The sequence below is a fragment of the Papaver somniferum genome, chromosome 5 (genome assembly GCF_003573695.1).
Source record: "Papaver somniferum cultivar HN1 chromosome 5, ASM357369v1, whole genome shotgun sequence".
Classification (NCBI taxonomy): Eukaryota; Viridiplantae; Streptophyta; class Magnoliopsida; order Ranunculales; family Papaveraceae; genus Papaver; species Papaver somniferum.
This window is the reverse complement of record NC_039362.1, coordinates 5,312,455-5,326,464: the sequence shown is the minus strand read 5'-3', so window position 1 is coordinate 5,326,464 and position 14,010 is coordinate 5,312,455. Positions and strand designations below refer to the sequence as shown.

At 37.8% G+C, this 14,010-nt stretch overlaps 2 protein-coding genes and 1 pseudogene across 2 annotated transcripts; 2 read left to right on the top strand and 1 right to left on the bottom strand.

The window, feature by feature from the left end:
* Positions 1-5,862: 5,862 nt before the first annotated feature.
* Positions 5,863-6,531, top strand: LOC113278680 (uncharacterized protein YpeP-like). Its single transcript, XM_026527450.1, has one exon. It carries the CDS (start codon positions 5,863-5,865, stop codon positions 6,529-6,531), a length of 669 nt encoding a protein of 222 aa, XP_026383235.1.
* A 129-nt stretch (positions 6,532-6,660) lies between these two features.
* Positions 6,661-8,023, top strand: LOC113280928 (cytochrome b5-like). The gene is made up of 3 exons (XM_026529538.1): positions 6,661-7,151; positions 7,454-7,520; positions 7,635-8,023. Exons 1-3 carry the CDS (start codon positions 7,065-7,067, stop codon positions 7,904-7,906), a joined length of 426 nt encoding a protein of 141 aa, XP_026385323.1. The 5' UTR covers positions 6,661-7,064; the 3' UTR covers positions 7,907-8,023.
* A 1,958-nt stretch (positions 8,024-9,981) lies between these two features.
* On the bottom strand, positions 9,982-13,788 carry LOC113280925 (annotated as a pseudogene).
* Positions 13,789-14,010: the final 222 nt, after the last annotated feature.

The following is a 14,010-nucleotide window of genomic DNA, read 5'->3' as shown; positions in this document are numbered from 1 at the left end:
GAAATTGGAATTGCATCAAAATAAATTTGTTTCCATTCTCTACTGGCTAGTCCAGAGATGCCGAATTTTACAACCCCTAACACCCTTTTATAGTTACAACAAAAAAATTCCAAAATCCCCAAATCAGTGAAATTAGGGTTTTACAAAAAATCCTTACCTAATCTCTGAAAACGATTGATAGCTCTCACCCATGCTTCCTTGTCGTCTGCTGATGCTACCCATGCCTTCGATTTATCCTCTAACCTCACCTATTTCATCAACTCCTAACCTAGGGTTCCTGTGAGATGAAACGATTAGGAGGTGATGTTATAAGTGGCTAGAAAGGTAGGTCTTGGTTGTTAGAAGTGATGATGGCTCGAGTGGTGGTGGTTGAGTGATTTGTGGGTTATGGTGGTGGTGATGGAGACAGCGTCGCTGTTGCAGAAGAGGGGAAGAAGGAGATGGCTCGATGGGTTTTGGCTAGGGTGTGTTTGTTTTGGGTATATGGTATTTGGTTGTTTGGGTGTTGAGCAGACCCATCAAATCTCGATGTTTTGTGAGGGGAATCCGTAGGATGATAGGATGAGGGAAAGATCCAACGATGTGATGTAAATGGATGTGGAGCGACCGTTGGATATGGAATACATCAAAACTGACGGTCCAAGATGGAGTTAGGTGTTGTAGTGTTTGACAGGAGCTTCAGACTTCGATGCACGACGATGAAGCGACCGTAGGATGCTGAGATGATCCAATCTGACGGCTGAAGATGAATGCGGGTATGGATATTGGTAATGGGTTTGGGTGAGGGTTTTGGGCCTTGGGTATGCCAAGCCCATATCTTGTTTAAGAACAATTCTTCCTCTTCAAGCCCACTTCTAGCCTTTTGGTCTTGTGCACAACATTCTTCGCGGCTTCCTTGTGTAATTCCTCCCGGCTTTTCACTACTTTTCTGCTCTTTTCGCTCCGCTATTCATCCAAACTTTATTTATTACCTAAAAATGCAAAATTAGTTAATAAAAATATTTATTCTTGAAAACAAAGAAAATACAGAATATGGGATAAAATGTAGAATTAATGCACAAAAGATGAGTTAAATGCCAACAAAAAGATATAGAAATATGCACTTTTTAGGACTCATCAAATACCCCCAAACATGAATTTTACTTGTCCTCAAGTAAAACAAAACTAAGGAAATCCTACCTATACCACTGTCGCTGGTCTCTCGAATGCATTTAGCGTATGCACTAAGCCTTTTAAACCACTAAGTGTCCCTAGTGGACGAGTGAAGTCTCGTGAAGGTTTGCTTAGAACGTACCTACAAAGTTCTAGGTCAAATATAAGCTCAGATTCCATCAAATGTGACATGTGCAAGTCAGTTTAAGCTCACAGCAAAATGGAGATGTCAATCTAGCTATCAAAGGTACAATCCTAGCACTGATAACAAATAAAGACATGTGATAAGAGTGTAAAGTGTATCTACACATGTGTAAAGAAAGATCTGAAGTTATGACTACTAATCACCAAGAGATAGTTTTTAGGCTAAGAACCGAATTCTAAGCCAAGCTAGCTGTCCGGCTTTACGAGAATTGTGAATGTTCACCCAATGAGTTGGTGATATTTCAGTTTACCCGCGTTATACATCGATGGCTGCACCCTCCTTGCTTATTACAAGACTATTTACAACAAAAAGATGACTCTTTACATGACTCTTATTTACATTGATTACTCTCTTTTATTTTTGGAACAAGAGAGAATATTGTCTTTAACATGACAAAACATGGAATAAATAAATACTTGATTGAATATTTTTTTTTTTTTTTGTAAGAAATAACTTTGATCTTTACAACATAGTGACACTTTTGATACATGAACAAAAAGAAAAACATAATTACATGACTCTTAGCAAGAGGTGGCCCTTATCGAATGCATCCGGTCAAATTCTATGGTTGCTTTTCTTAACGTATCCTCCAACTTCTATTCCAGCCAACCAAGGAACAAGCTAGTCAAGTCTCATTCAGTATTCTAAAGTGATTGGCAATCAAACTTCCTATCAAACACCTTGAAGATCGAGGCTATACATGTATTGGTAGATCGTGCGCGTGCAAATTTCTTATCACTATGTGAATTGTGCTAGAATCAGGGTGCCTAAATATCTAGACTAAGACTCCTAATAATTACATATTTGCACAAGAGTCAACATTTCAAGGTAAATGAGCTCCATTTTTATGATTTTTCATTTTTTAATTTTTTATTTTGATTTTTCAATTTTTCAAAAAGAAGGAGTTCTTGTTTTCAATTATGGCATATTATCGTGGTATCTACTCTATACCCCCAAACCTAAACTAAACATTGTCCTCAATGTTTCAAAATATGAACAAAATTATAATACAACATATGAAGAGGATCATGTTGAGTAGAGAAAAAGGAAAGAGAATACCCGATTTCGGCGAAAGCAAGATTAGAACTCCGTTATTCAAGGCAAAAATCCAACATTTTTTTAGCCGAGATCATATTGGATTAGCACTATATATACAAAAGAAACAAAAGATTTAACTAAGAAACTATCTACTAGATTTTATACAAGAAAATTTGGTTTTTAATGGGATTGGACCTTTTGGGAAAAATTTGGTTTTGTCGGGAGACATTTGGTTTTGATGGGAAAAAGAAAAATTTTGGTTTTTAGGGAAACATTTGGAAAACTTTGGTTTTTATGGGAGAAAAACATTTGGTTTTTAATGGGATAAGGAAAAATTTTGGTTTTTAAAGGGAGCAAAGCCTTTTGGTTTTTAATGGGTTAAAGAAAAAAAAATTTGGTTTAAATGGGATAAAAGGCCAAGCCCACTGTTGGGTTTTTCGAAGCCCAGATAAGTTTTTTTTTTTTTTTTTAAAAAAAAAAAAAACAGGCCCAGCTCAACAACATCAGCTGTAGCAGCTCAAGGCAAGTTGCACAGCACAGCAGCCTTTGAACAGCAGCAGCAACAGGCAGCAGCAGCAACACAGCAAAAGCAGCAGGATAGGCAGGTACCTGCTGGCTCAAAGCAGATAGTGAGTAAAGATGCAAGCTATGATGCAGGAATGTAAGTGAACAATATGCAAATGAGTATGCAATGCAGGGAAAGATGCAAATGCAATGAACTATGATGCAAATATGAAGATGAAAGTGAATGCAACAAAACAGCAAAGAACAAATCAACACACAGCGCCAAGTCCCCGGAAGCGGCGCCAAAAACTTGGGCCCGGAGATGTGTGAAAATTAAGCGCAATAAAAACGGGCCTACAGTAATACCGCAAGTGCACGGTCGTCGGTTGTAGCTCGTGCAAGTACGGGTCGATCCACAGAGACTGGGTATGTTTGGAGTTTCTAACTATTTTGGGTTTCTAAATTGCTAATGGGCTTTGAGTACCAAAGGGTTTTGAATATCAATGGGCTTTGAATAACTTTGAAGCTTTTGCTTTCACAATAAGAGCAAGATGGGCTTTGATTAACTGTGAAGCAGTTTGGGCCTTTGATGGACTGAACTGGGCTAGGTAACCTAGTAATGAGCTGGGCTTTGAGATTAACTGTGAAGCCTTTGGGCTTGTAGTGAACTGGGCCTTGGATATGAACTAAACTTTGGTCTTAGCTGAGCCAAGCTCAGTTGCAGCAGCAGCAGTGCAAAGGGCAGGTGCTCAGCAGGGAAAGGGAGAGCAGGAGTTGTGCAGGCAGACAAGGTAAAGCAGGCTCTAGGCAGACAGGGCACTAAGTCACACAGGGCCAAGGATGGCATTTACAATGACATGTACAAAGAAAAAGTGACAATGGTATATACATGGAAGCAACACAGGGCAAAATGATGCAAATTTACAATGGCATGGCAGTGATAAATCAAAGGCAATGGCCAAGGGCCAAAGGCAAAGGAAGAACAGGGCACAAAACAGTTATAAAAACAGCTATAAAAACAGTGATAAGAAGCCACAAAAACAGATAGATAACAAAGAAGAACAGGAAAGATGCTAGGCAATGGCTGTTTTTTGGTTAAATCCTTGTCCCTAATGGAGCTAGGTGGAGGTTCTAGCCTGCCTATGTTCCAGGGCATACATAAATGGAATGGGAGGAGAAGAAGCTTGTCCAACTGTTTTACTCCTAGCATTGACTGTCTTTTAACAGCACAATCAATCACAAGCAACAGTGGACACTAAATTCCTCCATTTCTCAATCAGCTCAATTTACATGAATTCTAACCTAAACTTCCACCACTAACAGTGAACAAACTTAACATTTGAGGAACTAAACATTAAACACTAAACATAACAGTGAACTATTGAGAAAACAGCAATGAAGGGAGATAGTAAACAAGAGTGATGAAAGAACACTAGGATGTTGAATCCACCATTAACCTAAGGGATATTCTACTCACAGCTAAGATAATTACCAAAGTGCTAATTGTCTGATTAAAGCACAACTAGTCTAAGGGCTTAGCAACACTGAACATGAGCTGCACATGATGAAGACTATCTCAGCTGGTTCATAATTTCATCTAGTCCTAGCATTTGGGATTCAGAACATACATAACAGAAACAGTACAGAACATGATACAAATATTACAGAAACATAACATAACAGGAGACAAGAAACATAACATGGATAGCAACAACACATTACATCAAATGGAGAAACTGAACAATACACAGAACATGGAAAAACATGGATAGCAAAACAGTGAAGAACAAAGGATAAAAACAGAGCATAAAATGGAATTTTTTACAGAACTCACAGTTCTGGACACACTGGCTAATCCAGGCATACCCCCTTTCACACACATCACAACTCTATTTATAGTTACACCCAAAATTAGGGTTTATCCAAAAAAAATCCCAAAAAAGTGAATTTAGGGTTTCGATTTCACCTAATTTGATGGGTCAAATCTTACCCACAACGTCGACCCAATCTTCCTCTGACTTCACTGCTTCATTCCCACACCTCAATTTCTTCTTTAGCTTCACCTAATTCATCAATCTCTAACCTAGGGTTTCAGAGATAGGAAAGGTGCGAGATTGATGAAGTAGGCGGCTAGAAAGATGGGGGAAATGATGGGTTTCGCTTTTAGGGTGGAGTAGAGTGGTTTGGTGGTGTCAGGGAATGGTGGTGATGATGGAGAAGGTGGTGACAGTGGTGGTTGAGCGGGGCAGGGTAAGGTGGTGTTGCAGAGGGTGAGGGAGAAGATGGAGTCGATGGGGTTTGAGGAAGGGGTTGTTTGTTTTGCGGGTATGGGTATTTGGTTGTTTGGGTGTTGAGCAGACCCATCAAATCTCGATGTTTTGTGAGGGGAATCCGTATGATGATAGGATGAGGGAAAGATCCAACGATGTGATGTAAATGGATGTGGAGCGACCGTTGGATATGTAATACATCAAAACTGACGGTCCAAGATGGAGTTAGGTGTTGTAGTGTTTGACAGGAGCTTCAGACTTCGATGCACGACGATGAAGCGACCGTAGGATGCTGAGATGATCCAATCTGACGGCCGAAGATGAATGCGGGTATGGATATTGGTAATGGGTTTGGATGAGGGTTTTGGGCCTTGGGTATGCCAAGCCCATATCTTGTTTAAGAACAATTCTTCCTCTTCAAGCCCACTTCTAGCCTTTTGGTCTTGTGCACAACATTCTTCGCGGCTTCCTTGTGTAATTCCTCCCGGCTTTTCACTACTTTTGTGCTCTTTTCGCTCCGCTATTCATCCAAACTTTATTTATTACCTAAAAATGCAAAATTAGTTAATAAAAATATTTATTCTTGAAAACAAAGAAAATACAGAATATGGGATAAAATGTAGAATTAATGCACAAAAGATGAGTTAAATGCCAAGAAAAATATATAGAAATATGCACTTTTTAGCACTCATCATGACTACATCATGGAAACTGTGGAAAAATAGATGTTCTAAAGTCTTTGAAAATAAAAATCAGAATATACATTTTACAGTTCACTCCATTAGGAATCTGTTGAAACGATGCACTGCACTCACTCAGTTACAAAAGCAAAAAACTCATCAGAACTGGATTGCTCCTGAGCCTAATCAGTTTAAAATTAATCTTGATGCCTCTTTTGATAATGTTACTCGCACCTTTGGCATTGGTTTGATTATCCATGACTCCACAGGGCACTGCAGCGGAATCAGAGGAAAATATTTCAAAGGAGGAATAGACGCAGAACAAGCAGAGTGTCTGGCAATGAAGGAAGCTATCATGTGGGTCAGAAACTGCGGTCTTAGCAATGCTATTTTGGAAGGCGACTGTCAGAATGTTATAAACTCTATCAACACTGCCAAACCTTGCGTCCACTGGATGAATCAAGGCCTTGTGGATGAAATAAGACATATGTTATCTTCTGTTTACAATGTTATGGTTAAACATGTTAAAAGATCAGCAAACACTGCTACTCGTGTAATAGCTAACTCCTCTAGGTCTGACAGACTATCTTTTGCTTATGATCATGATATCCTGGATAAATTCTTAAGTATAATTAGGAACGATCAAACGGCCTGTCAACCTAAGGCTATGTACAAATCTTAAGATATAATATATCTCCTTTGGTTTGCATCAAAAAAAAAAAAAAAAGCAACTTTTCAATTTCTTCTCTTGAGTTAAACCATCTTCCATTGTCATCTTTTATCGAATCAATTTGATTTCTTCGTTTTCTGAAGAGCATTAATTCAATAACCAATTGTCCCCGTGAATTCATGGGGTCGCATTATTGTGCAGAACAAATTTTTTTCTTTTTTTGAAGGTGTAGTACAATTTTTGACCATGTAGGCATGTACTACTAGAGCCAAAATATTGCATTGGATGACTTTGCATCGGTGCTGTGCACCGACATGTAACGGGGGTGTGAGCCCAAGTGGATTTGGTTGTTAAGTTTGTGAACATCATCATTGACATCACACCGTGCTTAATTGCTAGATCGATATATACTACTCCAGTACATGAAAGGCAAGATCATTTCGGGGTCAAAATCTTCAGGTATTTCTTCCTTCCCGGCTTTGGTGCGTTTTTTGCTCGAGAATTGTTTTAGTTAGTTTGGAGAGATCTTCCTGTTCAGGGAGAAAATGTCAAATATCACGAAACTCTATACAGTGGAGGAAGCTTCAAAACATAATACAAAACAGGATTGTTGGCTCATCCTTGATGGGAAGGTACATATCCGAATCCAATTGATCTGTTCTTGAGATTAGATACAATATACAATTCATTCTTGTTGGATCCACATGATGCCAATCATGGCAATGCGGATAACACTAATATTGATCTTCTTGAATCTTGGGTAGTACCTTTCTGCGACCAATCTTTTCACATATATACATTTCTTATGATTAGTGATTACTAGGGTTGGAGACTCAAATTCAGTCTAAAACATATACTTTAGAGCTTGATTCATCATTTAGATATGTTTAAGTACTGGTCTTGTTTTCTTAATGATCTTGTTTGTTGGGACCAGGTCTATAATGTGACAAAGTACTTGGATGACCATCCTGGTGGTGACGATGTTCTTGTCAATGCAACAGGTATTATTATTATTTCTTAGTACAATGTTACACCATGTTCCCTCAGTCAATAAGGTGATGAGAATCCTAATAAAATCTTGAATGATGATGTTCAATAAACCAAAACAACTGCAGGACGAGATGCAATCGAAGATTTTGATTTTGTGGGACACAGCAAAAGTGCAAGAGAACTAATGGATACTTATTTGATTGGGGAACTAGATCCATCTTCAATTCCACAACAAGAAGATAAAGCTACTACAACCAGACATCAGCAGCAAAAAGATCAAGTCACTCAAAAGTCCCAAGATTCATCAGCTTTCAACTACTGGTTCATTTCTCTAGTCATACTTGTCATTTCTGTGATAGCAGGGGGTTATCTGTATTTCCCCAGTAAAGATCAATGAGTGTTTAGACAATGCCAGTTATTAATTATTATCATTTCCAATTTATGTATCCAAAATCCGAAGTGATCTCATCTGGGTTCATCTAATAACAAACAAACTGAAATACCATTAAACTAAGGCCTTTTTTCCTTGTTGATCTACAAGTCATGAAATCGTCGTCATTTCCAAAGTGAATTACTAAAGAGTACTGTTGGATCCAGAATCTTAAGACTTGAGTTCCATCTCTGTCTCCACAGTAAAAGATCAAGAAAGCTATTGATTATTATGATCCAGAATCTGAAAACTCATTAAATAAAAATCAAACCAGACAAATAAACTAAGGCCTTTTTCCATGTTGACCATCATGAAATCTTCAGACGAAAAAGTTCAGAGAATCTAGTTCTTACTGAATGTACTTTATTCAGAATCTGAAGACTCATTTGTGTTCAACCTAAACAATTTTTAGGTCTGATCAGAACACTAAACTAAGGTCTTTTTTTACTTGTTTAACCACAATCATGAAATCGAAAAAAAAAAAACACAAAATACCATAAATAGCAAGAATAAAAGATCAGAGATCTGGAAAACTGAGTTAAACAAACAGTAAAAGGAGATGAAAGAAACGAAAGGAAGTAACCATCGGAAACCTTCGGTATGGGCGGACTCGGAAAGGGGATTTGATTTCCATTTCCATTCCAATACACCCATACCGAGAGCTTCCGAAAGATCAAGCTACCTTTCGTACTCATCTCTTTTCTTCTTCTTCAAACATCTTTTACTACTACTGAGACCCTAACTTTTCACATCTACTATTTCTGAGAAATCTGATCACTGTAGAGAAAGAAAAGAAGAAGAGAGCGGCAGAGAAAAAGTTGAAGAAAGAAAGACAAAGTAAGGGACCAATGGAGAGAGGGGGGTATTTATAAACCTCCTTCAGATTAGGGCGACGAGGGTAAAAGTAAATTACTTACATGCCCATTAACATTTGTGACTAATCCACGTCTCGAACCGGCTCAAACCCTACCTGTCCCATGCCATTCCAGGTTATCCAACCAGTGTTAAAAAGTACATGATCTTGACAAAACGTGGCCTCAAACAACTACAAATGGTTCCCCCAGACACCTGCATATCCATTGGCTGTGGTTAAAAAAAAAAAAAAAACATATATTTTTTTTTCGTAGACTTTTTTCTTTGGGAAGAACGATGTCCTCTTCTAATTTAAAATTCGGCCGTCGGATCATGCGCGTGACAGGATATCAGGAACTACCGCGTTACGAGTTTTTTCAAGGTTGACCACTGATGAACAATAATTTTATTTTATTAATAAAAAAAATGAAAATTAAAAAATATAATCTCTGTCGTCTCGATAATCCAACAGCAATATTACTATTTAAGATTTATTTATTTATTGGAGAATAAAAGAATTTTCTTTTCGGTACCATGAAAAGAAGAGATAAGGAATTCAAATGGTCAAACAGCATTACAAAAATAAAAAAAGAAAAAATTATTCTAACTTTTTCATTACATTCAGATCGTGCGAGAATCGATGTTACCACCGGCAACAATCACGACTATATGGCCACGTAGTGGGTATCAAAATTAACAGGGTTACCATTTGAATAATCCGGCGATCAAGAGGATCGGATCTTTTTGTCCGATGGGTATTGTACCACCGGCGGCAAGCATGCTTTATCCACAGATACGAGGAGTATGATGAGAAAGGGGAGAAAATCACAGAAACAATAGGAATAGGTGGTACGGGAAAATAAATCATTTTCCTACTTTTTTTTTTTGTTTTGTTTAATCTTTTCATTTTCATGAGCTTGAAAATAAAAGAAAATATAGACAGCTATATATATTTACCCGACCACGTATTCCCACTGTGTCTGGGACTTCAATCTCCCATTTCCGATCAGCCATCAAAAAAGACTAGGCACAAAAACCCATTTCAACCATGGCTAAAATGAAACCAGGATCTCGTCTTATATAGAGGGTGAATGTAGAGACAGACCTTCGCAGCTTAAGACGAGCACGCGGAAAATATTATTATCAATAAAGGAGTATCAAGGTTGAAATTGAGGGGATCTCTGTGCGCGTCTGGCAAATAAAGATATACATTAAAGGGTAGATCCTCTGGAGTCTGGAGCGTTAATTTAGATCAATGAAGTTGATCACGAAATGTGTACAATCAGATGCAGCTACACATATGTATATATTATTATCAACACAACTGCTCTAGGTGAACATATGGACACTGAAATTAAACCTGCCGAGACATAGAAAACGTAATAACTTAACCTGGCCGCACCTGTGGAAGAGGTCTCAACATAGCAGGTGCACAAGCAATCTTCTGATATTTTTCCATAAGCTTCAGCTGACATGATGTACTTGTCAAAAACAAAACCTTCTTCTTCTTTCATCAGACTGCAGATACTAAGAATGCAAGAGCAGCAAAGAAGGCTGAAACTATCTGAATCAAAGGAATAAGTTCTCTGGAAGTAGAATTTGGCAGCCATGGGTAGGCATCAGGAGGTGGCATGACGCAATTATCACCATTGAAATAAATCCGCCGAGGAAAAGCCCACCCTTTGTCAAAGGTAAAACTTGCCTTGTCCTTTTTAAAAAGAAACTCTGATTGTACATTTCCCATAGGCCCTGCTTGCATGAGCAAATCATTGTAGAATTTTATCCCCCATAGCATTGCGGTATCATCTGTATACCAACAGATACTCAAGAGATTTCAATTCACATTCACAGCATGCATGTTAATAAAGAATACTTAAGCCCGAAGTTTTAAATCCTCTTAGTAGAAGATATGAACATTTATTAGTAATATTTTCTCGAAAGTGGCTCAGGAATTAGAGGGGTTTATGGAAACTTAAGATTGAACTTACTTATGGATCCGTAAGTAGATAAGCTTTTGTAGTTGAAGCTGAATATTTGTGTGAGATTATCAAAATTTGGATGCTGAGCAACTAAATTCCACTGTGTATAGTTCATCCTGTAATTAAAGTTAGTAATCGTGACCTTCACCCGCCAATACTCTTTATAGTTAGTCTTCACATGCCAGTGAATGCGAACGGGACACATGTGGCTTGTACATTCTACTAAAGGTGTGAAACTATTTTTGCTAGGACGTGCAAGAGCGGATGCTAAATACGGCGAATCTCCCCTGTAAACCAATACAAAAAATTGAGTCATTATTCTTAACCTCAGAAACTTGACACGAGGAGAAACACAGCATAGATTGCACACTCGAGTGCATGCTAGATACGGTATGAGACTTACTCCACGCAACTTCCTGGCTGAGTTATATTATTTTGGCAGCCACAACTGCATGTTGGACATGGGACAATTGTTTCGTTATAAAAGGCGGAGAGAGAAACACAGCATGCAGGAGCATTTTGGGAGAGAAATTGAGAGTATGTACAGGTAGCGTTCCATGTCCCTGTCACAAACGATAAATGTTATTAGATAAAAAAAAAACACGGGGCATTCAAAATGTTGTATGCAGAAAGAATTATTAACCCAACTCAAGTTTTTATCTTCTGAGATTGTCTTGCAAACCAGAAAAGGCAGTAAATAAGAAAGCGAAAAAAATAGATGAGAGATCATTTGGAACACAATACAACAAGGAACTAACTTACACAAAGCTTGAGTTTCTCTCCTCTGATCAGCCGATTTGAATTTACTTGGTCGGACAATCCTTGCAGGTCCACAAGTATATCCAGGTCCAGGTGCACTCAATGTGAAATTCCTTGGAGCTCTCACAGTTTTGTTGGAACTGCCTGAAGAACCAACAACAATCTGGAAAGAGCTAACTGCATTACCTGGATCCTGAACCCATGAATTTATTACTCCTCCTTTGCAGCAATTTGCTACCATTTGGTTGTACGGAGTTCCTGGCAACAAATCCACAACCTCTGGCTTCTTTTTACAACAATGAGGGATGTTCCCTTTGAATCTCGAACAATCACCCTGCTCTGTTGTTTGAGCTCCCACCATGTTCCAAATCACTTCTTTTTTATACCATGTCCATCCCAATGTCCATCCAGGGGCTTGGATATGACGATATTTCTGGAAGTTGAAGATTGATACGACCGCCTTCCATTCCAATACAAAGGTGACAGAAAATTAGAGGCCACAAGAGGGAAGAGAAACAACAAATCTAGTATCCATTTGTGCAAAGATTAACTTTGAGATAATATATGATGACAAAAGGAAAACTATCATACACACAAAGATACATGGTAGAATTCCATGTCCACCAGTATGTGCAAGGGAATAAACGATAGAAGGGGCAGTCTCTGGCATGTCTGAGTTGAAATATTATAATTGTTTATATGATAGTAAGTGTAAATAACACTTCAAATTACTGTCGCAGTAAACTTAAGTTACATCAACTTACATCGATATGAAGGAACATGGGGTTTCCATGTGTATATCAACATTGCTTACAACTAGTACTTAAGAACCACCACATTTCTAACTTAAATTCTAGTCGAATTTGGTAAGACAGTTGGAAGGAATATGGAATCAGTTGATAAATTATATGGAACTCAGGGACGAGAAGACTAAATAAACAAGTTTAGTTTAGTTTAACAATTGATGAAATGACTTAAAATTATTATTCGAAAATGTTCAATTTGTTCCGTCTTCAACTTCAATCAACGCTCATAATACTTGTGAGAAAACATGGAAATGCAGTCAAACAATGGCGTATATTAACGCATTGGCTGAAAAGTGTTGAGCAAAATCCAAAACACGGTCAAGTAACGATACATCATTCTCTTGAGCATGGATTGAAAAGTTTCAGTAAAATGTACTAGTTGGATAATATACTTACAACGTATCCATCTGGAGTCCAGCTCATGATATCCCACTTTATTGTGATATTTCCATTTGGATCAAGAGAATCGTAAGCTTCTGAAACAACGAAAACAAAATCAAAAGCTATTGAGATAACAGATAAGACAAACCAGCAAAAATAACAAATTCAAACCTTAAACATCAATACGAAAGAATAATCCAACGATGAAGTTCTTAGAATACACTGGAAATGTACATGCATGAACAAACAATCTATTCATCTTTAATCACTAATGGTGAACTCTCTCTATGCCATTCAACTAATATTTCCATTTTGCTATTCGATTCCATTTTTGCATATGGTAGATATACAGCATCTAGCCATCTATATTAATTAAGGAGAAACTTAACAAACATCAAACCACAAACTAATGGCTTTGAGTCTTTGACTTAAACCACCAACCATCAAAAGTATATTTAGAACTCTATGAACATCTATCTCTCTAAGTATCTGGGAAAAGCTTGAAGAAATTACTTAAAACTCTGTTAAATCTTAGTAATCTACAAGTAAAATTGCAAACTTTGTAATGGATTAGACCAATAATATTGAAATCAAATCACCCATTTCAGGAATTACATGAAAAAAAAAAGGAAATAAGTGAGAACCCATTAACATGATTAGATGATCAAGGAAAAAGAGCAGAAGAGATGGTCAAAATTTCAAAATTTCAGGGGGAAAAAAGGCAAAGAAAAATAATCATCATTAAAATATCCAGCAAAACCCCATTAACAAACTGAGATATAAAACCTAGAAAATTAAATCAAACAGGAGCAGAAACTTAAAATGGGGAATGAGAAGCGAGAACAAACCTGTTGTGGGATGGAACACCAAAATCAGAAAGAAGATGATGCATTTTGAAATACTGCATGTCCTAGAAATCAAACCCAAAGCCAGACCCATTGCTTCTTCCATTGACCTTGCCATGCTAATGCAACAGAAGAACAGAACAGACTTTAAAAAACAAGAAAACACAGAGGAATGAAAAACGCGGACTTGACTTCACGTGACTCCCTCTAAAGCTCAAGAAGAAGAAGATGAAGAATGTTCTACCATGTCCACGTCACTTTACCAGCTCACAGGCACTATGTGACACAGAACTTTAGCCCTTGAAACTCGATATAATTACCAATTTCAGCCATGTGAATAGGCCTCAAAAGCTCACTACTCTGGGAACCTGGTTGGTGGTGTGAATGTGCACGGCTCCTAACGGGCTGTACCAATTTGATTGAGGGTGCACCGAAATTTAGATAAGACA

Coding starts and splice junctions, on each gene's coding strand:
- LOC113280928 (XM_026529538.1), top strand. CDS start 7,065: ATGTCAAATATCACGAAACTCTATACAGTGGAGGAAGCTTCAAAACAT. Junction 7,152..7,453: donor GGCTCATCCTTGATGGGAAG/GTACATATCCGA, acceptor TGTTGGGACCAG/GTCTATAATGTGACAAAGTA. Junction 7,521..7,634: donor TGTTCTTGTCAATGCAACAG/GTATTATTATTA, acceptor AAACAACTGCAG/GACGAGATGCAATCGAAGAT.
- LOC113278680 (XM_026527450.1), top strand. CDS start 5,863: ATGACTACATCATGGAAACTGTGGAAAAATAGATGTTCTAAAGTCTTT.